We start from the raw sequence: 27,961 nt of genomic DNA, 5'->3' as shown, positions 1-27,961 counted from the left end.
AAGACGACAACAACTCCCGACATCCATGTGTTTTATTCTATGTAACAAAAATAATTACATTGTCTTTGTTCTAGGAGCCTAACAATATTGAGAAACAAAACAAAAACAAAGGCAAAATCATCAGACGGGACAAAGAGACGTTTACATGAACATCATAGAGAAATGTTGAAGAATAGAATTATATTGCACAATCAAGCACAAATGATCCCCGGTTAAAATAAAAGTATCCGTGTTGATATTCATGTCACACAGCTCAGGTCAGCGCGTCTGTCCAGAGACTGACAGCTGATGAACTGCAGCACATGTGATCAACACAGCATCACTTCATGTTTAACTCCACCCGACACAGCAGTCATGTTTCAGTTTACTCACGTGACACAGTCCCATCTTTGGCACATAAAATCTACAGAGTGAATGCTGATTTTTTTGTCTGTGTAGTTTTGAATTGGACACTGCATGAAAAGGTGAGAAAGCAAACAACAAAACCAAAAACAAAACATTTATTGTGTCTACAATCTCGGGGGAGGTAAGTGGCTCTCTCTCTCTTGCTCTGAACCAGCGCTAATTAGGATGGACAGAATCTAATAAGTGGAGGCGTGCGGAGATCAACACATTGTGAAGCCACTTTGTGAGCCAATCTGTTCTAATCAACTGTTTTTACCGCATAGCGCTCAGCGTAGAACAGGATGATTAACCGAGTCTGCGACAATGATATAGTGAGTCAAAACAAGAGGCGGCAAAACACATGGGGCTGTATGGGCGACCATTTGCACACTGCAAACAATTTGCAAGACCTTCATTCTGCTACTGTCGACCTTAATCTCACATCTTTGTTTTTCTTAAAATACGTGCAAACAAATCTGCTAGTAGAGTGACTTGGAAAAAAAGACAATTGCATTAAAGCTGCAGTAGCTAACTTTTAGAAAAATAAAGTTTTGTCGTATTTTAGATTTTTGAGTTGTCAAATACCTAATATCTTTTTTTAGCTCTGATTGGTTGTTTTTGCTGTGGATTCTTGCAAATGCCATTAGGAGCAGTAGGAGGAGCCAGAGGGACCTGATTTTTTTCAGGGATTATCTGCCTCAAATATAACAATGCTGTCTGACATCCCAGTAGAAATTTGTGTCTTGCTGTCATTTGTGATTCTAGAAGTAGCTAAAGTAAGAAATGTTCAAATCCAACATACTATATAGGGGGCTTTAAAGCTGCGTTAGTTTTTTTTTTTTTTTTTTTGCCACTTGGGGTTTGTTAAAAACAAACATTGTCATTGTCTTATAAAGCTGTTATGGTGATTGTGTTACAGTAGCAGAGAACTGTCTATTTACACATCAAGCAGAGCATTCATTTGCACTCATCTTTCTGATCCCGGCCACAAATGTAAGTTATTTTTTACTTCCATGCATCTTTTCTTAAGACACCCCCATTTCATAAGAAATAAGATAAATAAGATCATAAGAAAGGCTCAGCCTCTTCATCAGTTTGTTTTACTTATGTTGGTCTCTGTTTAAATGAACATAATCAAATTTACCTTGGAAAAAAGTAAAATGATCTCACTCCACGTTCAGATTGCTGCACTTCTTTTCAGAAACACAAGACTGTAAGACTGAACAATGACTAATCAAGTTGTTTGCATCATCTAACTTGATGATCTCGAGGCATGTTCATTACATAATAAACAAAGGGGAGCTGTACAGTAGTTGAGTTGTTGTGAGGTGTGACATTATACCTCCATCCACTGGGTGACACTGTGACACAGGACAGGGTTGGGGTTTTTTTTTTTATTTATCACGGACACCTCTCTCCTCACACCTCAGGCTGCTTCTGGCAACAACTTCTCAACAACCTCCATTTCAGAAAGCCCCCCCTCCGCCCACCCTGCTGGCTACTGACCCCTCAAAGCCATTTGGTGAAACATAACGTCTATATGTGGGTATTATTTGTAGAACTGCAACAGTAGGCTACAGCAAACGAAACGACACGTCCCATATTGGAGACAGTACATACCGTATACCAGCGGACCACAAAAGCAAGTGTAGGTTTGGGTAATAATACTCAGTGCTTCAGTGTGAGGACTTACACTCCATTTTTTACAAAGTTTAACTAGACTGAGGCATCTTTTTGTTACACAAATGATACAAATACAAAACACATGTGAACACTTGCAAAAGTGTCCCGACATACAGCACACACACAGCTTTCACAAGCACTCACAGTTAGTACTCAGGCTCACTCTGTCACTCTCTCACACACACACACACACACACACACACACACACACACACACACACACATTCACACAGACAGTAGCTGTGTCATCATATGAAATTAGGTCTAAGCTAGTGGTACATTTACATATTATATTAGTTTATATTCATAAATACGATTACAGTCGTATCATAATGTACATGTAGGTTTATCATTACATTATCACACAATGGAGGCTCGTTCTTCGGCTGTAGGGAGGGAGCGAGCTCATTGGCTGGGTGAGAAGGAGGAGATGAATCTGATTTGCTGATAGGAGAGAAGTCAAATGTTTTTGCTGCAATGCAGAGACGTCAGAAAGTCTGACATTTTTGAATTGTTCACAAGGAAAAATGCAATGATCTGCCTCAATGAGTCCGAGTTCCTAATGCAGGACTGTTAAGGGGGTTCGTCACTATGACTAAAAGACATAATAATAGACATTTTGGTAAATATGCTGAGAGTTAGGTTATGAAGATTGATAACTCTCTCAAGGTTGTATGCCAAATATGCCTATAGATATCTATAGCCAGGGCGCAGTTAGCTTAGCTTTCTAAATCTGCCTGCCTGATTTTAATCTGTGTGTTAAACTAACTGGCTGTAACTTCATATTTAATGGACAGATGCGACAGTGGTATCATCTAACTATCCATAATTAACAGGATGGTCCAGTATTGAAAAATAAAATGCACTGTCCCTTACTGAATCACTACGGGACGTCATACTCTTATACTTTTAGTAGAAGAAGTATTAAATCAGAATTCTCAGAATGCCTCCTGGTTACAGAGACTGAAGTGCCACAGTGTCACAGGCGCATGGACGCCGACTGACCGAGCAGGTTTACTTCTACACCCCTACGACCCCTCCTGAGAGACCACAGGGACGGCCAAAGGACTCTGAATTGAAATGAACAATTTCGATTTGAAGGTAAGTGTCAGTAATTACACCACACAATGCAATGTTTGGTGGATACTGCACCAACAACAACGTGCTGAGCATAAATGCCTCTGCCTGCTTGTAGACATGTAGCAAATACCTCCAGCTCAAGTCCGCCCGCTGATCCAATGGAATACATCGATGTTGTGATCATAAGCTACAAGCTGGGAATTACTGACTGGCGTGAACTGTGCAGTTATCCACTACCGTTCACATTCACAAGCAGATGAGTACACGCGCACCCCACCCAGGCTTCCTCTTCAACCTTTTACTCGTTTTCGAATTGATTTTAGATCTGAGCTGAGTTCAGCAAAGTTCCTCTCCCTCCACCTATTATCAAAGCGCTTCCTCTCTGACATTTAGGGAGGAAGAAGACAAAAGGGTGGGAGAGCGGGACAGTGGGAGAGGAAGAGGAGAGATGGCTATTTCAGCTTTTCATGTGAAACAACAATGAATCATGGAGGCAGGTTTGGCCTTTCAGAGAAATACCGTTTGTGTCATACGGCCTGTAATTACTGCCCTGATTATCCCCGCTCCGCGCTGTTCTCCCGGCTCGTTCTCTGGCTCAAATTGTGGGTCTTTTTTAGTGAAGCGAGATCATGTTTCATATTATTCTGCATATTTCCCTGTTTCTGCTTCTGTTTAATCACATATACTGTGTCACACTGTTAAGTTAGTCCAATGTTGCCCAAACTAATTGTTTTACTTTACAATAGAGAACACAAAGCAGATGTTTTATACATAATAATTTAGCCACGTTGTGACTTAGTTAAAGTCTCTTTCAAAATTCAGCCAAATTAAATAATACCAGGAATAGAAACAGCAATTTCTTAATAAATTAGCTTGTTAATTAGCTCTGTTACAACTAATGAACTTACTCCAATAATTGCGAATAATGACACAATGCAATAACTCATAAGAATGAGTTATTGCATTGTTTTAAAATAATCATTAATTAGATAGGTCTCTTATACGCTGAAGTCAATCAACACATTTTACTGTTAGTCAGCTTCATGCTTTAAATATTTTTTGTCAAAGTTAAAAAGGATTTGGTTATTTAATTTTAGTTTTCTGTCCATGCTGTTTTCACTGTGCTCTTCTCAGTGCTTTAAAAAGGGGCGGGTCTCTGGAGGAAAATGCCGATGTCATTAATTTCTGTCCACCAATCACAGATGAGCAACATTTGTATGGCAGTACAAACTCGCAGTCCCGATGAAGCTCATTAGCTAGGATTTTGAATGTTAATGTTAAACTAATAATTTTGGTATCTGAGTGGTAACAGCGTGGGCCACATGGTCGCAGCGATCACTGGTTCGATTCCCTTGTTGCTTGTCTCCCTGGCATAAGTTTCCTGTCGGCCTCTTCACCTGTCGCTATCTAATGAAAGCACAAAATCTGCCATTAAATGGGCTTTAAAACCACAATGTGTAGTATTTAAAAAGGATCAACTTGTCTCCACACAAAAAAAGACAAAAACGAATTTGGACTATAAACATAAATTCTACAAAGGGTGGCCTTAATTATGTAAGGCTGATGAAGTGATTTCTTGCCATTCTTCTTCTTCTTCTCCTAATAATAATAATTATTATTATTATTCTTATTATATACTATTATTAATGTCAATTTTAACACTTCCTGTAGCCCCTCCCACTGAAACTGAAGCTGGCATTCAAATAAACCTAAAGTAATCACAAAGAGAGCCACGCAGAGAACATGTCCACTTGCTAGAGAAAGCCCACATTACATTATTCCTTGCCATGCCTATGTAACTTAATTGCATGTCCTTTTAATAAAACACATGTAATTATTTTGATGAGACATTGATTTTGTCAGCATGTGTGGAAAAGCTCTCGGGGCAGCCAGAAGTCACTAAGCAGCACATCAGCATGCTTCACCATGCTGCTGGAGGCAGCCGTCTGAGACATTCATCACTGCCTGCCTCGCTCTCAGAGCGAGACGCGTGCGGACAGCGTGCTGTAATCTATCGGAAATTCTTCTTTAAGTGCTTTAACTGGTTGTGGTTGCGGCTGTTGGGGAACTAATGAATGCAACTGCACACACACGCAAGGGGTGGGGGACATTTGATCTGGGTTCATGAAGTGTATTTAGTTTGTAGAATGTCCACACACACACACACACACACACATTCTCACATTCATACTCACACACACATATGGACACCATAACACAAACTAACACACAGGTCATGGTATTGTTCATTTCAACAGGCCCTTTGTTGGTTTGATGCCATCCTTTTTTTCAAACTATCCCATGATGCACCGCTACTAAACACTGTGGGTTTGTTTTGAAATGAGCATCCTGGGTGACAGAATTTACTCTAAAGTAATATAAAACCTTGACAAGAGTTAGATGAGAATATCAATATCACTCTCATATCTGTACAGTGAATATGAAGCTGGAGCCAGGAGAACCATTAGCTTAGCTTAGCATAAAGACTGAAAACAGGTTGAAACAGTTAGCTCCGCCCAAAGGTAAAAATATGACAAGTTGCAGTTATATCAGAGGTTATGAGCCAGACTATTTCTTGGTTGGGAGCAGTGACCTCCTCAAGTCTTGAACCATGAGTTTGCCAGGCAACCAGCGAGGGCTGTCACAATATCAGATCACCAAGAATTCACGATATTTTTGCAATCACTATAGACAATTTGAAAAAGTAAATAAATATTGCTTTAAGTCAAATGTATCTTTAACTTTTTACGGTGTTTTGTCTCAAAATATGAGTGCTAGTGTTTCATATTTATCAGAGTATCAATCTTTTTCTATACCTCTCAGAAAGAAAGCACATACACATATCTCCCAAAACTATTCCTTTGAAGTGTCATTGGGGACTATAATATATTTTCTTCATGGCCACTGAAATCTGTGTTAACTTACATCAGTTGGAAGCAACCTGCTTTGCAATTATACAATGTGCAAGTGTTACATAAAGACAGCAGACCTTTGTAGTTAAGTCACCCTGCAGTCTTGTAATCTCACACGCTAGGCACAGAGCCTGGCTGTGTCACTTATACATATCTCCTTTTGTAAATCCCATATTTCTCAGGTCTGTGCCAAATGAGCTGCAGGAATTCACACATCATCAGATTGGATTTGTAAAGACACCCAGCTAGACTGAAGCAAGAGTGCTGCAGGAGTGTACTGCACAGCGGGACGGTCTGAAAGAAAAGAATGGCATCAATCAGAGATTCCACTGTGTTCCAAACATAGCTCATTCCCCGTCATCACTGCCTCAAAAAAAAAAAAAAGGGAGAAAAGCTTCCCTATTTCCTTCTCCTCCCCAAACTGCATCCCTCCCTCTCCTCCCCAGCCCATCTGTTCTCCCATCCTCCTTCCTTCTCTTGTTTCAGTTCAACTCTTCCCCCATCCCTCCCCTCCCTCCCTCTGTTTCTCCACCCATCCCTCTCTCTCTACTTCTGCATGTCACACTGCAGCAGTAGGACGATGGAGGGGTCGGACTTGGCCGCCTCTTTGAACTCTTCCAGGGTGATCTCATCATTGTGGTCCTTGTCCATCTTGGAGAAGATCTTGTCCACGCGCTGCTGCGGGGTCAGCCCGTCCTCGTTCATACGCATCATGATCACCGTGCCCACCATCTTGTAGATGGCCTGCAGAGTGGGAAAGGAAAATACATGTTTAGATTTTGAGGATTTCTTTTATAGGGACAAGAACCGGTGAAAGCCTACAAACTAAACTAACTCCCGCCCACTTCCTCCTCACAAACGCACACCTCGATGATCTCCAGCATCTCCATGCGTGTGATCTTTCCATCTCCGTCCAGGTCGTACATATTGAAGGCCCAGTTGAGTTTCTGCTCGAAGCTGCCCCTGGAGGTGATGGACAGGGCGCAGATGAACTCCCTGAAGTCGATGGTCCCGTCGCCGTTCTTGTCAAATGTCCGAAACGCATGCTGGGCGAACTTGGAGGCGTCACCATATGGGAAAAACTGAAAGGTGAAAAATTTGAGAAACAAGGTGATGTAAACGATGCATGAGATGCATTGTTGCTCACTCACTGAAAGACCCTATTGAGTTGAATTATGGGAAATGTAGGATCCAGTCTTAAGTTGGACCCATATTGGGCCCTAAAAGTCAGGATATATGTCGACCTCTACTGCATCTTTTTGACTATTCTTTTTCTAATTTGTCTCTTGTGAGTCACTTGGGGAATAAAAAATTCAAATTGTAGTTTTTATGATGTTTTTTTTAAAAGGTTTATGCAATCTTAAAAGATGGTATGTGATAGATGTGTTTTCCTAATTGGCCTAATTTTGTGTCACTGTTACTATGAGTTTGATTTAAGAATGAAGTGAGAGAGCAGGACTTTGTTTGATGTGGGAGGGTTTTAATGGCAGGAAAGCAGAATCGGAGCAGGAGTATTACAGTGTTAGCTCAGTTGACATTAGCTTACCAGATTGTGATAGCTTCTTTAACATATGGCAATTCATATTTCATTTTACTGTTAATAACAAGTCTGTCTTATGAATGGCTAAACTGGGTTTAAGCAGGCAGGAGCCCACCCTAACATAAACAGGAAATGGTAGTAGTTGGTTAAATACATTTTAGAGATGAAGTGCAGCTATTGGAGACTTGTTTACAAAATGAAACTGTACTCCTAATGCAGGTGGAACCTCAATCCATCCATTCATTTTCCTATTGTGTACATTCACTGCCTGATACCATAATACAACTTGATGACAACAGTTAGTTTCTCATTCACAGTGACAGATTAATACTTGAAGTACAAGCCACAGTTGTTCTCTGAGCATTTTAGAACTGAATAGGAGAGAATGAAAGAATATGCAAAACTGATTTAAAAATATCTTGAACCCCTGTGCAAAGATCAGTCAGCCTCTCTGGCACTGTGCCATCTGAAAGGCTCCAAAATGAGTTGACAGAGTTTCAGGCAGCAACAGAGCTGCCTGGCTGTATTACAGGGTCTGCCTCCTCCCTTTGCCCCAAACATAGGACGATTAGTCAGCCATAGTAACATAGGCTCTCTATGTAACAACCCAACAAAGCTCTGAATAATTTAAGAAGTAACTGTTGTTCATTTGTTGTTTCATTTTATATAACTAACTACACAGTGAGCCCTGTTTTCACTGCAGGCCATTCAGGAAATAGCTATGCAAACATTGTGATTCCCATTTGTAGAGAGCCCAGCCCCTACTACATAACCAACTGCCATGCTTTCACCTCCTCTGCTTCATGTCCTCTCTCCTTCCCTCCACCTCGCCCTCACCTTAACATAGAGCTGCTGAAACTCGTCTAGGTTGAGGATGCCGGAGGGACAATCTTTGAGGAAGCCTTTGTACCACTGCTTGAGCTCCGCCTCGTTGAATTCCGTGTTCTTGGTCAGGTCATCCAGGACCTCTGGAGCCAGCTTGCTGTTGTGTTTCCCCATGATGCTTCACCTCTCTGGGGGGAGGGGCAGATACAGAGCAAGAGACAGGCTGAGCAAACAGGTGAGGAGGCGCTAGACAAATAACAACAACAGCAGTAATGCCCCTGTGTTGTTGCAAGAGCACAGGTCTCTGAGGATGGATGCAAACAAGGAATTACCTTCACAGGGACACCACACAGCTGCACTGTCTTTGTGTGGCTTTGTGTGTCAAAATATACAGTATAAAACATTCACTCACGTATAAACACTACAAACATATTCTTATATACATATTGTGAAATGTATTTCACTTAAAATAAGCAAGGTTAGCTATTTTTTGGAAAGCATTAAGTCAAAGGTAAATAAGGATGGTGTAGTTGGGACAGTGATAAAGGCCTTTGATTTTGTCAAACATTAATTTTAATGTCATTGTACTTCAGACATCTCAAATTAAACACTTTCCTGGCTAAAATCTTCTTCAAGTAAACACAAAGGGGTCCACCTTGGGGATTGCTTATCTGACTCAATATTAGTACAGCATTGGTGTGCGCCAGGGTTCAATATTAAGCCCTTTACTGTTTAGTGTCTATAGAAAACCCACTTTTAGCTTTTCCTGAAGAACAGACACAAATGCATGCAGATGATGCAGTTTGTATAATCATAAAAAAAGCACAACATAAAGATGCTGAGACATTAATAGATGCTACGTCAAATACTAAATGGTGGACAGGGCTCCAGAGTGCGACCAAAATTTTTAAGAGTGCGACTCATAATTTTTCTAGGTCGCACTGGTGCACCTGACAATGCCCGGGTGAAAACATACATTTATTTCGCAAGCGCATCATCTCTCTGTGTTCTACTGTGACCGAACTCACACACTCATGGTAGGATTATACCGTGTTCTAAACCAATACGAGACAGAGCTCGGGCAGGCCTTTGCCTCTGATTGGCTGAGGTCCTGTTCACCACGCTAAGTTGCGTGTGTTTAAAAATTGCCTGCGACCTGAGCGCGAGAGTAGCTGACTAACTGAAATGGAAAAATCAAATAAACGCGACAAAACGAGGGAAAATGAGGAGAGGCAGAAACATTAAACGTTTTTTCATTAAGAAAACCAAACCTACAACCAGCCCTACTACTATAATCCCATCCATCCCCACTACTGAGAGTCCATCCCGTTAAGACACGGAGGCCTCGGTCCCTGGTGAGATACCAAGCCCCGGTCCTTCGGCGACAGCATCAGACTCGGAACCAGAGGAGGAGACAACCGAGTCTGGGATAGAGCCCGGCTCCGAGAACCAAATTAAAAAGCCCAAAATATATTCCTTCAGACAGGACTGGCTGAAACAATTTCCCTGGCTGAGGTACAACAAAGGACGTAACGCAATGCACTGCGTGTACTGTCAGGAGTGCGGTCAGAATATGGCCAGAAATAGTGCATTCGTGAGCAGGTCAACGTTTCCTATCGAAACTTTAAAAAAACATAACACGTCTAAAAAGTAAAGTAGCACATTTTATATTAGTTCAATTTCAGTTCAGTGAAGCAATTTAAGAAATGTTTTATTTTGCTTAGTGTTTTAGTTAGAAATTTTCAATTTCAGCTCAGTGAAGAACTTTAAACACTATTTTTCTTTTTATATATAATTGTGCTTCAAATAAAGACAAGCATTTCTCTACACCTTATTCTTGTTTAAAAATCATTCACATTATATGAAAGTTATGGAGAGCGATAAAAAGGTGAGAATATGGCGTTAAAGGCGACGCAATGAAAAATTATGGGTGCACCTAAATTGTGTGCTGGTGCACCTAAAAAAAAAAAAGTTAGGTGCACCAGTGCAACCAATGCAAAAACTTAGTCTGGAGCCCTGGTGGACTTCTTCATGGTACCTACATGCAAACATAAACTGTCTTTTTTTAACTGTAAAAAAAACAGCTGTATTTTTCTAAGATAACAGCCTTTGTTAAAAGGAAAACATCTCTTGGAGTTGCTTTCTTGTCTAACTTAAGGTTAATGGGGTGTTAGCTGCTGCTCGATGCTATTAAACTCCACATGCATGCAATGATTCTCTGATATATTTTGTTCAATATGAGTTTAAAGCAGTATATGGACTTCTGTCTTATATTTAAAATTCTCAATGGAATGGATGGTTTTAGCAGTGCACATACATTACAACATATCCATGGTACAAAAGGTCTTCCCATTCCCATAATGATTCATATCATTCAACCTCCATAATCACCTGATAGCATCACTGCTATTTTGTCCATAAAATGGCCCATTACGCTGGCTCCTCAACACACATATTCACATGGCTGAGGACCACTGCAGTGCCTTCATGACGCCATCCCTGACTCATAGTCCTGTCTGACAGCTTTCGCACTTTGACACCAGGACACAGCCGATGCAGTCGAGTCAAGCTGCCACAAATCCTCTGCTAAATTGCAGAGAGTGTGGGGACAGTTTAGAGGCTGAAATACCATCCCGCCGTGCTTTATGGCAAGTGAGTCATGCAGAAAGAGGCAACAAAACCCTAAGTCACTGCAAACTGCACAAATATTCTGGACTTTATATCCCTGTGACAAGTGGGAGGCACTGCAGGAGAGCCAAGAGCTTAGAGGCCGAGCAATAAAGGATATCAATAGGCCAACAGGCCATTCCAGCATTAACTTGTTTTGAAAAGGTCACCTGTGATCTTATGTAGTAGAAACACAAAAAGGAATATATCTCTCTCCTCTGAGAATCTTCTTACGGTTGTTTAAGAAAAAAAAAAGATTGCTGTTTAAGAAGCAAATTAAAAGAAAATGTGCCTGTAAACTGGATGACAAATATAAAAGCAGGTGCAATCAAAGAGTTAAAGCTTTAACACTGAGCTGTTCACTGCAGTTCTGTACAGTTCAAACATCTTTCACTTTTTTCAGCTATTTCTGGATAATAGCTTCCATTTTTAGCATCATTTATAATAGAACCCAGCATGTGTCAACCACAAAAGAGCAATTCTAAGTGTTCCATTTCCACAAAGAAGCCTGTGTTTAAATTGTGCAGTGACACAAACGGATCCCTTCAGAGGTGACTCAAGTTGTTTTTTTTAGGTTAGAAAGGTGACTGTTTTGTGTTTTTCAGGGCATTTGTGTAATGCATTACTCGCACACACACACAAATACGTGCTTAGACACTTGAGCACACGCAGGTTTCAAAAGGTTAACTGCTGCAGGAAGGATGCAGACAGATGCTGAGGGCGTCAGTGTGGAGAAAGATCACATGAGGGGGTTCATGTTGTGGCAGCAACACCTGTAGCACCAATATCCCCTGAGAGGCCATCATTAAATTACAAGTATTCAATTAACTGTCTTAAATGTGTAAGAGTCTCTGCCTCAACCGCAGGAATCTCAAGTCAAAGTTGAACTATACCTGAATCATTAAGTGTCCACTGTAAATCACTGACTGCATCAACACACACACCACAAGAATTCTAACTAGTGCCCAAAGCTGTGAGTTTATTTTGGCTCTTCCCCACTGTGCACACACACACAAACACACACACACACACACACACACGCTCTCAGAGTTGCAACGTTGTTTCTTGCCTCTGACTGAGGCAGATGAGATTTTATCCCTCTGTTAGGGGAGCAAATGTAGCAGATAATAGAGTTTCATGTGGAGGACAGCGAGAGGCGCAACTACCCAGGCGAGCAAACACGTCGGAAACTTATCCCGTCTGAAAGAATCAAAATAAACACTGCTCACGCCAGCAAAATATGCAACCCGTAGGTTCGCTCTAATCGTTCCCAAGTCGGATGCTGTCTTCCAGTCAGGTGCTCAGGTCTCTGCCGGCTCATCTTACTGAGGCAGAAATCTATTGTGGGAGACTATTCAGGTGTTGGAGGTTATCTGGAGATAACCCTCTGTGTTTCTTTTTCTTGGATTAGGGAGCCTCTCTGAGCAAATAAATCAAATCCGTGGGGAATGAATGAGATGCATTCAGAATACAGAATTACTGGCTTCTATGCAGTTTTCTCATTTTGCCTGCATTGGAGAAGGAGATGCTTATCTGAGTACGTGCGTGTGTGCACATATAGGGTATGTGTGTGTGGTTGTTGTTTGAAGAGAAACAAAAAATGGAAAGGCAGACATGCAAATGTAAAAAAAAAAAAAAAAAAAAAGACTCTTGGTGTACCTATTTATGTAGCCAGGTTCCACATCTACAGTTTCTGGTCTGGTGTTGTGCTAACTGATAGCTGCTGGCTGGTACCAGCTGCAAAACAACCGGCTAATCCGAGATCTGCAGTACCACTGTTGTAAATATGGACAGCTGTACACACGCATTTGTTATGATTACATTACTTATGATCAAAAATGAGCAAGTCTACCACTTTGCTAACACAGCCAAACATCAAGCAAGTGCAACAACAAAATACATAGCAAGCCAGCTAATATTCTAAAGTCCAGCAACAAGAAGGCCAGCTTGCCGTTTGTTTCACAAAGCTCTCACTAAGGAGTAAAAAGCCGCACGTACATTTACTCTTGTCCGACGTCTTCTCTCTGCTTTTCTCTATGCAGCTTCCCCTGTCATCCTCTTCAGTCTCTTATCCTCTGCCATTAGGTATGTCCATAGACAGAGCTGCTGAGCCCGGTCACATTGCCAGCTCGTCCGGTTCCGATTCTGGCACGATGCCGGCCCTGCTCTCTGTTGGCATTCCCTCCCACCCCAGGCCTGAAAACGTCCACCTCCTGGCGGTCCACAGCCCCTGTGCTCCACCAACACTCCCCCAGCGCTCTGAGCACCCAGCCTGTGTCTCCAGGCCAGTATGGCTAAACTAATTATCTACCAGCAGCTACATTTTGCAGCAGTTACTTTACTGTCCATCAGGAAACTCTCTAAATGAGGTAGAGTAGCCGGAGCCTGATCTAATTTAATCAAAATTAGCGTCAGTGGTGTGTCACTACTGCCATAAAGCATTACGCCCTTGTCCGGACCTGGAGTCAAAAGTTACATAGTGCAAGAACAGGCGTACGGAGTGCAGGGTGGGAGACACCACTCACCCTATTACGACTCAGTGTAGCATTAAAATGATTTTGAACCTGTTATTTTCAGGTAGAAAAGTTACTTAATGTTGTTTTAAGAATAGGGACAAAAAAAAAATTAAATAGATTGTTCTGCCTCCTCCAGTGACCAAAAGAAATCAATAATGCAGCTTTAAATTGGCACATTTCTTCAGTCATCACCCCATGTCCAGAGCTCATTCTGAATCTTCCACAGACAAAAGAGTGAAAATTAGGAGAAAACACTGAATCCTTATAATCTTTCAGCTATCATTAGCTTTAGTACAAAATTGCCTTGTTTCATTTCAGTCTTAGTTTCCATTAACCCCTAACAGCCTAACAAAGGATAACATCACTGGGGAACCCCATTTATTCTCTCTAATGCCAGTGAATTCGAAGTCGCTCCTTCTGGTGCTAATATGAAAAGCTTTATTCCCCAAATGCTACAATTTGAAATACATTATACAGGCCTGAATGCCTGCTCTCCACCTCCCATCAAATGGGATCAATTGGCCTGGCAACATGCTGTTGCTGTGCACGATGACGTCTTTGACAGTCCGTTCACGTCAACACGCAGCGGAGGCCCAAACACACACACACACACACACACACAATACACACAAACAAACACACACAAACATACCAGCTTCAACCAGGGACCACCAGGACATATTAGTTCCATCACACACAGGCGAATTCTTACACATGTAGACTCATACACTGGCATAAAAACTATAACGATAAAAGAGGAAAACAGAAACAGCAAGAGAAGATGGAGAGGGTGTGTGTGAAAAAAAAAAATAGGAGAGGGAGTATGACTCAATCTGGATTCACACCTCTGAGGGAGAAGACAAATAGACAGACAGGGAGAGAGACAGGAAAAAAGGGCGTTGAAGACGGAAGGACGGAGAAAGACGGCATGCTGCTGGCAGATAAGCAGAGTTTGTGGAAAATTGTCCTCATTGAGTCTGAATGGGCCCTAATGCATGTTCATTCCAGCTGTCACACTGATAGTAAACACAAAGTCTAATCTGAGTTGCAGATGTGTGGGAGACCTTGTGTGTGTGTGTGTGTGTGTGTGTGTGTGTGTGTGTATTCGCTAGCCCAGCTTGACAGTAATCTAGCTGATTGGATAAACTAGTTAAACATGTTTGCGTGCCAGAGTCAGTAGTGATAAAGCTTACATTCTGATGGCAGTTTCCTCAAACTCAAGGCACTTGTTATTAGGATGATGTAAAGTGGCGTCTGAGGACTAACAACTACCAGCTCTAAAAGGTCCACACTGAAAGCAGGAATAGTTTCACCTTGCTCTTATTTGGCTTTCTTGAAATTAGCAGGACGTGTTTAAGATGCAGTGAAATGTCATTCTAGGTACATATAATTAAACTTTATTTATTCAGGTCTCACTGAGAGACTCTGACTTCTGCAGGAGAGACCTGAGAGCAAATTAAACATAAACACCACAACAAGCAGGGGTGTTTCCAGAGGAGGGGCCCTGGGGTGGCACTGGCCTAAAATCTGATTGGCCACCCCATTATGCTTACCCTCTTCCACTCTGCACTGTCTTTCAGAGGCTGTAGTGGGCTCCATTTTAAAGCTAAAGTGAAGATACTGGTATCAACAAAACTACATGACCTAACGCATGCCACCAGATATGTAACGCTAGCAAGATGGAAAAGAGGCTGAATAATGCTTCAAAGTTAGGCAATTTTAGTGATGGACAAACTGGCATGGACATTTATACCTTATGCCAATCCGATACGGTTTTGGGAAAAGTTTTTTGCATGTGGTATAAATGTGTTATTTTTGTCTAGAGTATTTGAATATAAAAACCAGGGTCCTTAAACAGTATTGGAATTGCACACATTGGGAATGACTGGAAAGCTGAGACACATACTTCATACCACCCCTGCATGGCAGTATCCCACTTGTGCCTCCCCAGTCAAAAAAGTCTGGAATCAAAAACAGTATTAAAATGTCAGCAACTTAACATGCCCTGGAAATCTTGACCCACAGTGGTTTAATTTCTCACTTTGCTGCAGTGATGTATAGGCGTATGATGTATAAGACTTGGTCTTGTGATATGAGATATATGTGTAAATATATGTAAAACATGGAAAATGATCAGGCTCCAGTGGTCGAATATGTATCTATATAGGAGTTATATAAAAATATTTGTTCTACTAAATCAAATTATGATGCTGAAGGCACTGTAGTGGGTCTGTTGATAAAGCAAGTACTGTGTGTTGGTCCAAGGCTGAATGTTCCAAGGATGGTAGTCCTGGATAGTTGAAGACCAAATAATACAAAGTGAATGCTGCCTGTGTTATTGATGAATGAGCCAAATTACAGAAAGGCATCAATAGTTTAAATCAATGCGGCCCAAAGTGGGGTGTGTGGGCAAAAGTTGGCCCACCATATGATTCGATTTGGTGCACCAACAATAGCTATTTAAAATATATCTAAAACATTTTAATAGAATTGCTGTTGTATTTGTTGTGGGGCAAGAAATTTAATTTAAGTACGTAGGATTCCTAATTATTTTTCATAATCTGAGCACAGCAGGTCAATTTAAAAAACGTATTACTATTCTGCAGATGAACAATACAGTACAATAGCTGTTTCCTATCCTAAAGAGTGCCTTTTGCTCCTCTTAACAGACACAGAATGCAATTAATTACTGTGCAACATGATCAGGGCCCTTACGTGACAACAACATGCCTTTTCAACTCATACGTTGTGCAGAAACCGTTTAAATTCAAAGTTTACAAGTACTGTCACCTACCTGTTTTTCCATCGCTCGCTTCACTGAAAGCCCAGAAGAGTCAATCACGAGACTCGCGCTGAAGTTCCGTGGGAATTCAGTTGTTGCAGGAAGTTGTAGTGTGCAGATCGGAGCGTAGTGTGTGAAGACATTGACATTTTTGAGGGGGAAATAAACTTCCAGTTTTCGTCGCTAAGGCATGACCTCCGTGATCGACTCTTTTGGGCTTTCAGTGAAGCGAGCGATGGAAAAACAGGTAGATGACAGTACGTAAAAGTCTGCCGAAGTTCCCCTTTAACTTTTGGACCGTTGGCTGGACAAACATCAATTTCAAGACGTCACCAGGAAACTGTGTTGGACCTTTTTCATATTTTGGAATACTTTATAGACTAAACAATTAATCAACAATGAAAGCAATCATTAGCTGAAGCCCTAAAATAAAATAACGGCATACGTAGGTGAGTCTGTACTGGAGCTAAAGCATTTAGGTATTGGATAATTGCAAAAGACAAAATGGCCTGCATTGGCCTTTTGACAGCAGCATTAGTTTTCTTATTACTGAGTGCTATTTTGGACAAATTGCTCTAAACTCTGCAGATGCCAAGAACAGCCACAGAAGAACTTTTCTACAAGGCTACATCAAATACGTTAGACAGGCCAGAGCCTGAAATGGGCCAGTACTCACAGGTACATTTTTGTCCACATGCTTCTTACTTACTTACTCTTACGTCTTACTGATGAGTCCAGGTATTCCAAAAAGACGAGTCCTACTCTGCCTTTGATGGTTTGTTGCCTTTGTTGGTTTGGGTGCTTAGGTTTAGATAGATAGATAGATAGATAGATAGATAGATAGATAGATAGATAGATAGATAGATAGATAGATAGATAGATAGATAGATAGATAGATAGATAGATAGATAGATAGATAGATAGATAGATAGATAGATAGATAGATAGATAGATAGATATGTACTTTATTAATCCCCTATTGGGGAAATTGTTCTTTTCACTCTTTTATTTTTATACACACAGGCTGAAATACACACTTCATGCACTTGTGGATGAAGCAGGGAGAGAGATGGTGAAGTGATGACGCCCCATGAGCAGTTTCTTGGGGTCAGGTTGCCTTGCTCAAGGGCACCTCGGCAGTGCACAGGAGGTGAAACTGGCACCTCTCCAGCTACCAGTCCACACTCTGTATTGTGGTCTGTGGGACTTGAACAGGTGACCCTCCGGTTCCCAAGCCAAGCCTACACACTGAGCCACTGCCGCCCAGTTTAGGCATCAGGAGTGAGATGGTTAGGTTAGGTTGTGCTGAATTAGGGTACTGGCACCTTATTTGATCCATTTCAGTCACTGAGACAGGCAAAGGAATGGCCCTACTTTACTGGTGGCATTAACTCTCAAATAACAGTGAATTCAAAGGAAAATACAAATAAAGCTTGATTAATGTGATATAAAGTGTAAAACAATCTGGTTGAGTCAAAGACGTATTCAGCATATTACCACAAACCACACTATAATTATCCTCTACTATTCTTTTTTACATGAAAAACATTTTCCTTTCTGCACACGCTCACAGCAAGAGGCTACACATGGAACACAACAAGGCTGAAACGCAGTGGCTTACACTGTCATTATTATGAGACTCAGGCACTCTGGCTTTAACTGAACATAGCCCAGAGGGGAAAATGTGTTGGTGTCACTGTGACTGAAAATGATTAGCTGGCAAAAGCTGTAATTGAGTTGGAAACAGAGCAAAAGTAGGAAGCTAGGCCTCCCATACAGTAGTCATTTCCTGTGTGTGCAATGGCAATAACCTTTGTGAGAGTGGAAAAAGAACAATGGACTGTAGCAGCAATAGGGGACCAATCAATAGGATACCAGTCCAATACCAGCTGTTGCCATGAACTACACTGTGTAGAGTGTGTGTGAGTGTATTTGTGTGTGAGAGAGGGAAATAATAGAGTATAGAAATCAGATGAAAGGTGGAGGCCAGCGTATTGATATGTGAACGATAAACCCCACCCCGAATGGTCTTCATGGCAGCTCACCAAACCATCAAAAGTGAAATAGAACAATATGTTGTCTTGACAACAGTTGCTCGGCTCACTGCCAAACAGCCGTCTGGCAGCAGATGATGCTTTCGGCCAATCGAAGCAGTCCCTCTGCCAACTGGACCTGACCAATTGGATGACATGAATGATATATGGGCTTGATGTCGGTGGTTTTATTGAAAATCAAAATATTGGCTAGTGTCTTCCACATCCCACATGATGCCCTGTTTTTTATTAGATTTTTATTGTTGAATTGAGCAGTATAGTATTTATTATTTATTTATTAGACACAACCAGGTTTAATTCTAATGCAATTTCAGTATACACAAGAGATGTATGCATTTTTATTAGTTATAGTAGTAGGACTGAGAAATAATTTTGTATTAAAGCTGCAGTAGGCAATTTTTATAAATATTTTTTTGTCATAGTTGCTAAAACTTCCCTGGCTCCTCAATAGTGCTCTTAATAGCTTTTGCAAGAAACCACCGGGCCTGAAGGAAAATAACCAATCAGAGTGAAGGAAGACAGTTGATCGGTGAGTCTCATTGCCAGGGTCTCAAATACAGGTGCTTTGGGATCCTGGGAACGACAAGCCAGAGTTTTTTTCACAGATTATCTGTATAATAGATAATACAAACAATATATGTTTCAGCAAATATGATACCAAATGTTTTAATAAAAACTACTTACTGCAACTTTAAAAGTAATCGTATTGTGTCGTGATAACATGAACATATTTTGTTGACTTTTCACAAAATGTTGCAGTCCAAATTAAAGAGTCCAATGAAATATAAGACATCGGAAAATTAGTAGTTAAAAGTGTTTTACATTTTTTTTTATTTATTAACACTGAATGGAACATCGATTTCATTATTTTACAAGCATTAAAGTCAGCAACCCGACCCAGTAATATCAGTTACACAATGTCTACACATAGTAGAGCTAAAGCGGCATGTTAGCAGAGCAGCAGCAGCAGTTTCAGTTTGTGTGTGGCTACCGAGGATGCATTCAGGCACAGTATTGAGTTTAGGTCACTCGTGTTTTGGCAGCGTTTTGAGTCCAACACACAAACACTGTAGTTATGTAAAAATATGCTTTGTGTGGCGAATCCCTGACTGTATTGATTTGAGCAGGGGTGTGTCTTATTGCTTATAAATTCAGTTTTTCCATTTGTAAAAAGGAGTGTGTGATTGTTTCTTTCAAAAGTTACACGGTCTTGCTTTAATCTCTGGTTGCAGAGCTGCAGACGTAAGACCTGGATTAGATTTGGCACCTAATTTAAGAGAGAGCTGACTGTGAAAAGTCTTAAAAAGAGTTGTCTCAAATGTTTTGCACAGCCACACAGGAAATAACTCTTTTCAGTCTGCCTTGAGAGGATCATTTTCACATGGTTAGCTACTGTAATTCAAAGACTTGCAGTTGCAATGTCAATTTCTGTATAAGAAGATTTGATACTTTTTTTTTTTAGTATCCATATTGCCCACTCCTATTTGCCAAGTATTATTATTCAACCATATCGCTAATAATACTATTATAATACTAATAGTTAGTCTATGCACCGATCTAATATCACACAATTTATTAGCTACGAAACAGTACCTGCTACTTCCCAGGAGCGCCCCTTTCACCTTTTTCCCCGTAGTAGCAGTAGTGTAATATTAGCCGGAACAATTTGATCAAGTTTTACAAAAGGCTTAACCTAAGCCAGAACATATAATAATGATAGTAATCATACACCATGGATAATTTCACAGCGAACTGCAACGTTCAGGTATCGAAATCGGCATTGGGAGGGAAACAATGGTATCAGAACATCTTTAATAGTAGTAAAGGTAGCAATTGTAATCTGGTGGTAGTATCTTTGTAGCAGTAGAAGTATTAGTAATAGTTAAAGCAGTGAAAGTAAATGTGTTGGTTTAAATGTTTGAATTTTTTAAAACAATATCAGCAATTGATGATTAAATCCCAAAATGTCAGGATTGTATTGTTCTTCAAAAACAGTGAAATCCTTGTTAATAAAGAGTGAAAATGGATGGTTAGGTAAGTGATTACAGAGTCATGAAATATGTTTGTGCTGAGGTGTTGCTTTCTATCAGTTAAGATCTCCATATTATTCTAATCTACATATATTCTCTGTGGTGACAGGAGCAGGAAGGATGCATCGCTATAGAAACAGAGCTCACCTCTGTGCAGTTCAAACTCTAATTTAAGACGAGGCAGCATGTCGAGCCTGGGGAGAAACACGGGGAACAAAACGACTGTGTGTGTGTGTGTGCCCTTATGAGTCAGTCTCTCAACTAACCTTTACCTCCCATATCTCCAAAACGTCACTTATTCACCTTATAGGTTCATTTATTGCCACAGTTATTAAACATTTGCTGAAGTCTGGGTGACTCATGTCTGAGCACTGCTCTAATTCTCGCCTTTTGTTTCTGTCTTGCCCTACCAAACCTGCACAGCGTTGGAAAATGTGGCTAATAATATTCCAGCGACACCTTTAAACTCAGGCAGAAGTGGAAAGATGCCAGCATGCACAAATACACATGCTTATATCTGCAAACAGAAAAAAAAACACACTTTCCTATATTACATAAGCCCTGGTGTAAAGTTGTTTGGTTGTAAGGCTCAGGTGTTTCTCGACAAAAACAGTGTCTAGAACAAATATGCCTGTGTCCTGAAGCGTGCACACACACACACACACACACACACACACACACACACACACACACACACACACAAGTATTAGTGTACTTATTGTGTAGTGTGTTGAAAATAGTGTAAAAGGAGCATGGGACAAAAGCCTGCAGCACTTACCCCTGCTCCTGTACTGAAAGCTATCCTGTCATCACTGCCCTTTATTGACATAAACATTGAATATTCTGAGACAAAAACAACATCTTATAGCCTACGGAATAATGTCAGAACAGTGTGTTCAAAGCCGTTACGTGTGTCATTTTAAGTTAATTTAATAATTTTCATTTCATAGCATAGCATAAATATATATAACACTGTATATACAGAGTACTTGAGGATATGGCTTCATAATCTAGTGGAAAGATTGTTGTAAAGATCTGCAGTAGGCCTACTTATAGGTTAAATATACTGTATTGTCGTATGTACTATGTACACATATAAGCCTAAAGTATATTGTGTATGCCAAACATATTTACCTTAACTGGTTGAATGTTGAAACAAGTGTAGCACATAGCTCCATTGTAGGTAGATTTACAGTTAATTCCTTTTTATTTGCAAAATCTTCAATCTTTATTTTCATATTTAAAGTCATGTATTTATAGTCTACAACCTTGAGATTGACTGTTTTGCTCATTTTGGCAGCATCTCTGCTTGTTTTGGCACAGACATGGGCTCAACAAACATTGGCCCTGACTTATTTTGATTCATGCTTATCTTCTGGTAGAAATTCCCAGCAAATTTCTCTAAAATGAAATAAAACAGCACTGAGCTCAAAGTGGCACTGGCTGTTGTAGGCAACTGTTTGCTAACGTGTTAGGTATAAGCTATAACATATGTGTATTGTACATATATATATATTCTGCAGGTCCCTGCTCATGTTTTATTCCACCGCAGCTGTGGCTTGTACAATAAGACAAGCTACCTATGATTTGCTCAACAAGGAAACCTCGTTATACAAAGAAACATCTATAAGTGAAACACTGCACATGTTCTGCCAAGGCAAGTGTAATCTTTGTTGCAACCCACAAGACTCACACGTTCACACTCCCATTCGCACCTATGGACAGTTTTAGTATCACCAGTTCACCTTACCTAACCTACTGTATATGTCTCTGAACTGTGGGAGGCAACTGGAGCCCTCGGAGGAAACTAGGGATGCTAAACCGTTCGGTACACGATGTTTGGTTCGGTATGTAACTTTGTTAGTTCGGTACGCCCTGTGACCCAAACAGTTGCTGTCAAACTCCTCTATCTACGTCTAATACCTGCACATGCAAAACAGAAATTCTAGGGCAGCGTTAGGCTACTTGGAAAGTTTTGGCACTGCAAATGAGCAACTGTTCAATGTTTAAATTTTTTCAAAACAAATGAACATCTGAATTTTTTCTTTAGTTTTCCCTGCTGTACCAAAAACCGAGACCCCAAACACAAGGTTAATACAGAAGCATGAATTTTGTGTGCCATTACACCCTTGTAGTAGTGGTTTGAAGACTTTGTCCTTCAGGGATCCCTTTTCTGTCCTTTAATAAACTGATTACCCCTGGCTAAGTGACATATTCGATGGATATTTCATATCATATTTAAAAATGTACAATCAACCCAAACCATGAACTCAGTAACTGCATACGTTTGTGTAAAACAGGTGATTTGGTTGAATCTTTACCAGATTATTTCCTGTTTAAGGAACTTTTTTATACAAGTGTGTATTATGTTTTTTTTTTTTATTATTTTTGACAATTATCAGACTTATTAGGCTTTTTTTTTTTTTGACAAATTCAGTGTTTTCTTATACCTGATGGTTGACCATTGTTTTGGCAATTTACTACATAATGTGAACAAAATGCTGACATATAGGACTACTGTATTTTATTTTTTTTTTCTAGCACCTCTTAAAATCAAGAAGGCCTTGCGACCCCTCAGGAAGCTTTGGCGACCCCCAGGTTGGGAACCACTGAACTAGAGGAAACACACAGACTCAGAACCATGAGCTTCTAGCTGTTAGCCAACAATGCTAACTACTGAATCTGTGTGGTATTTTAGTTAAAGGAAGTAAAAAGAAAGAAATGTGCCCCAACCAACACTGTAATCCAATTATGTTGAAACTGATCACTACGCAAATTGTAAGTAACGCAAACTACATTTTTTAAGTTCAAAACTATTCATGTTTTCATTAAGTCACTGTCACTTAAAATTACTAAGCTACATGATAAGGTTTTTGTTTTGTTTTACTTTTGATGTAATCAGTTTCAAAAATGTTTTGACTTAAATGAACTTTTCTGGTTTTACAGTGATGAGTTATTTTCACAAAAAAAAGCTAAAACTGATCACATCAAAAATTTTAAGTAACTCATTTTTTTTAGTTCAAAAACATTCATGATTAAGCTGCTTTACTACAACTTAGTTTTCCTGAATAAGTCATTTTTAGAGACAGAGAGAGAGATATTTGGGTTTCACAGTGCAGAATTAAGACAAGCACTAAAATTACTGAAGCTACTTGATCAACTTTTAACTTACAAAAATGATGTTGTTACTTAAGAAATTTTAACGTAATCAGTTTCAACAATTTTGTTAGTTAAATGAACTTATGTGGTTTTACGGTGAATCTTTCTTTTAAATGTCTCTTAAACCTAGCCAAAATCTGACCTAATAAATACCAAATTCATACTTTTTGTCTCAATTCTGAGATCAGTTCTTCGCCACAGTTTCTGGTGTACGTTACCTTTCCATCGTACTACACTGTAACTGTCAAGCTACTGGAGGACTCTGTCATTGTGTGCACTGATAACTGTGGGTATTCATTAGTTATCCACTGTTGATGCCAAACTCCTTCACTCAACATTCCTTTGTTGTTGCTTAACCGCTATCAGCTGGTCCATGGGCTCACATGAGCTGGTAGTGTGTGTCACACAGAAACCCATCTTTATATTCCAACATCTGTTTCCCTGGGTAATAAAGCATGTGACAGGAATGGATGAATCAATCAGTCAGAGACATACACATGCAGCAGCTCATGCCAGCCACCCCATACAAACACAAACACACATACACAAACACACACAATGAGCCAGTGATGCATGAGGCAGATGCATAGTACACCTGGCAACAGGCTTACAACAAAATGGAAGTGATACAAAGGGAAGGAGAAAGAGATACAAAAAGTGTGTGTGTGGGGGGGAGAGGGTGTCATCGCATCATTTATCTACAACTGTTAACAGAAAAAAGGAAAAAGAAGAGACTGGAAAAACAAACAACACACACATGCACAGACCCAGGCAGGAAACTGTAGCGTAACATGTTGCTCCCAGCTGATATTATTGTACTCTGCAGAATGTGGATCAATAGGTCTTTCCAGAGGAAAGAGGAAGTAGCAATAATCACGTATTTTCCCATCCAGTGATCTGCCAGTCAGCTATTATGTGTAACTGCAGCTTCTTTCCACCTGCTGTTGTAAATAACAGGGAGCTATGACCGCGTCCAACACCACTGCAAAGACCAAGTAATCGACCAAACTCCTTACGTGATAAGTACACAGACGCCAAAATTATCCATGTGTCTACGGTGGACTGCTGGAAAAGTTCTAAAGTGGAAAGAGGTTTTCTGAATCCCGGTAAGATTTATTGAGAATATACAATAACAATGTACTGTTTTGAAATGCCATAAAGGAGAAAATAACAATGGGAGCCTGTGTTTATATAAAGTCTTCAAGTATAGGTCGGTAAAAAAAACAAAACACTAAAACATATTAGTGAAAGCTCTGTCTTCTTTGTTTGGATTATCACTCGACAGAGTGTACTCAGAGTACTTAGAGCATGGAGCTAACAATCAGCCATGAATTTGCAGTCTATGCTCTCAGCAGTTAGAGCTACAATCCACGATTCAAATACAAATGAAGCTCCACAACCAACATTTCAAACAGAATTAGAACATGATACCACTCCCAAAGTGACTGACAGGTCTTTTAACACATGAACTAATCCTGAAAAACAACAATCAAAGTTATTCATGTTTTTGATGCTGAGAACCGAAACTACACACAGTCTGTGATCATCCCTGCAGTTTATATGCAGGAAACAATTATTGATTGGGCATTTAAAGCTATAAATCAGAGGATATGAAAACAGCAGAACAGGTTATAATGTGAAGGTTTTAGGGATATTTTGGAGGAGAAGCTGATTCTGAATAAGATGGTAATTGTGGCACTGTAACAGCCCCCTCATGGGATGCTAAGCACCACTTGAGACAGGCTGACTCTTGAGAACTATGTACTGTCTGCGGAGACTGTAAAAGTGGGTTCCAGTGGAAATAAAGCAACAGAACCAACTGTACTTTTTGGCTTAATTAAAAGACTACAAACAATTATACTGATGCAACACCTCACCCGTATTGATAGATGTATCATTTCAAGTTAACGTATTGCTCTTTTCCATACAAATGTGTGTGTCAGAGCAGTGTGGCAGGGCATGCATGTCCAATCCAACAGGGCTCCCCACTTGAAGGTGTGTTTTTAACTGATGACATGCTTGCTGTGAGTCCATGACGTATAAAAGCAGCGCCCTCTTTATTGCTGTTTTCTATTGCACTGTGCAACGTTTGGTGGTAGCCAGCATTTGTCATCATGGATTTTCAGGCTGTTGTCATGATTTTGCTTGGCATCTGAAACTACTGAAGTATGTTATTAGGGCTGCAAATAATTATAATTTTCATTATCGACTAATCTGTCAATCAGTTTCTCAATTAATCGATCAGTTGTTTGGTCCATAAAATGTAAAAATATGTTGAAAAATGTTCCCGGAGCCCAAGGTGATGTCCTCAAATGTCTTGTTTTGTCCACAACCCAAAGATATTCAGTTTACTGTCATAGAGGACTAAAGAAAGCAGAAAATATTCACGTTTGAGAAATTCTTTCAAACTTAAAATGATTATTCAATTATCAAAAGAGTTGCTGATTCATTTAATAGTTGACAACTAATTGATGAATCGACTTATCGTTGCAGCTCTCTCTGCTATGTCTGGCAATAGCGGTGGATGCCATTTAAACATGTCGCTGCGTCGCCATTGAACGATGACGAAGCCCGTCTGATGTCACTGCAACCCGTTTGGAGGCGGGTCGGGGTGCATTTTGAGATGGTCCATCTCGGGTGTGACTCAGCTATTTAAACCGGTAATTGAAACGCAAATCAACGCGGCATGGTTTGACTCTGCGCAGCCAAAAATGGAAAAGCCCCGACAGACTTAACTTCACATACAACAGAGCTTAGCAAATGTGTACCCTTCGGCAGCGAGACCCACCAAACGCCAAAGATCTGCTCCTGTTCAGTTAAAGGCTGGCAGCGAAAGGGCTCCAGAGCCAAACTGAGCTGTCAATGCCACCAGCTGTCTGTCATGGATGTACCCCATCACGGCTGTGTGCGCATGTGTTTGTGCATTTGTTTGTGTCTCTCCAGTTCCATGGAACATTGCGTTGCTGCTTTGTATATGATACGAAACAATCATTGAACACTACGCATATGTATAGACCCAGCTGTGCATACAAATTATGTAGACGCGCACACTCAGTGACTATGATGCAATAACTTATCTGATGTGACCCTTTTGATGGACAGCCACATAGTAATGTGAGGGCCACCGGTAATGTGAACGAGCTCACACACTGCACAAATTGGAAGCTGGTCCTATTGATTGTGCGGGAGCTGGTGTCCCTCACAGAGGACTGGATTATGCAGATAGAACTAAACCACATTTTCATCCTGCTGTATTCCTCCGCCTGCCTTTCTCTTTCTTCAGGTCAACACCGAATCACTCGGAAGGCAAAACAGTGAGACTTACTGGCTTCTTTTGTTCGCTAACTCTTGATCTATATGCACTTATTGCAACTACCAACCACAACCTACACCTGCATCCATCGTTCAAGCACAGACAAAAGAACACATATTTGATTCAACCTACATATCGTGCTTAAATGTTCTCTACATGTGCAGAACAGAGAGCGAGGGTCCAGTCTCAGTGGTGCGACACACAGGTATAGCCTTATTTTTGTTCACCCATTGATTGCTCCCACAGCATGAAGGACATTCTGGCACTGACTTCCCCCGGCTGCATTTTCAGATCCGTGCAGAAGCGAAACACTTTATGCACCCGGTCAAGATGTACAGAGCATTCTGTAAAAAATGACTCACCGAATTTAACACATGCCAACACAACACAGGCGTGATAATGTTAATGCTGTCAGCGTGGCACATATGGTCCCCAAAGTGCTCTTTGAAAACAGGAGACCATGGTCCCGGGTTCTGTTGGCTCTAAAGTGTCACTGAAGACAGTGAAGCCCCCTAACTGCTCAATAAGACAGCTCAGTATAATTGAAACCTCGACTTGACTCATTTGTAGTGCTAAATAAGTGTAACGCACCTACACTGGCAGGGTTATGGGTCAGATCCCCCTTCCTGGTGAGACACCTTTGTTAATAGAGCAGTACAATAATGTCCATGACTTCCTCTCTCATCACTTATTGCTTCTCTTGGTTACTAATTAAAGCAAAGCACAGGAATAGCTGACACACTTTGACTAACACTTGTACACATTAACATGATGGCACAAAGAGACCATGTACACATTTTTAAAAAAATGTCCTCCACTTACCCTGTACTGTTTGGAAGAAGAATAAGCTCCTTACAGCTGTGAAACAAACGCCGGTTCTTCGCTTTGCGGCTATTCTCACGGCAGTGTTTTGGTCCAAAACAGTTCCTCCCTCATGTAAAATAACCTTCGCGTTAACTCACCTCTCTCTCTGGAAGAAGATGAATGAACCGCTGCGTCTCCCTTGCCAACACATT

General features: G+C 40.5%; 1 protein-coding gene across 2 annotated transcripts; it reads right to left on the bottom strand.

Moving 5' to 3' along the window:
- Positions 1-14: 14 nt before the first annotated feature.
- LOC127357621 (hippocalcin-like protein 4) lies at positions 15-27,927 on the bottom strand. Of its 2 annotated transcripts, none has more exons than XM_051389932.1 (4): positions 27,768-27,927; positions 8,437-8,612; positions 6,926-7,141; positions 15-6,803 (listed from the first exon to the last, which is right to left on the bottom strand). In XM_051389932.1, the coding sequence occupies exons 2-4, from the start codon at positions 8,596-8,598 to the stop codon at positions 6,606-6,608; spliced, it is 576 nt and encodes a 191-aa protein (XP_051245892.1). In that variant the 5' UTR covers positions 8,599-8,612; positions 27,768-27,927; the 3' UTR covers positions 15-6,605. The 2 variants fall into 2 exon arrangements, with proteins under 2 accessions (XP_051245892.1, XP_051245893.1); XM_051389933.1 differs by lacking the exon at positions 27,768-27,927 and adding an exon at positions 13,090-13,190.
- Between the last annotated feature and the right edge of the window lie 34 nt (positions 27,928-27,961).

Source organism: Dicentrarchus labrax, unplaced genomic scaffold (assembly GCF_905237075.1).
Source record: "Dicentrarchus labrax unplaced genomic scaffold, dlabrax2021, whole genome shotgun sequence".
NCBI classification, from domain to species: domain Eukaryota; kingdom Metazoa; phylum Chordata; class Actinopteri; family Moronidae; genus Dicentrarchus; species Dicentrarchus labrax.
Note: the sequence above shows the minus strand (reverse complement) of the source record. Positions and strands in the feature narration are given on the sequence as shown.

What these genes read in the sequence shown, in the direction of transcription:
- LOC127357621 (XM_051389932.1), bottom strand. Translation starts at nt 8,598, where the DNA reads ATGGGGAAACACAACAGCAAGCTGGCTCCAGAGGTCCTGGATGACCTG. An exon ending in TTCAGCAGCTCTATGTTAAG is followed by an intron (nt 7,142 to 8,436) that starts GTGAGGGCGAGG and finishes TTCACCTTTCAG; the next exon opens with TTTTTCCCATATGGTGACGC. An exon ending in AGATGCTGGAGATCATCGAG is followed by an intron (nt 6,804 to 6,925) that starts GTGTGCGTTTGT and finishes CCCACTCTGCAG; the next exon opens with GCCATCTACAAGATGGTGGG.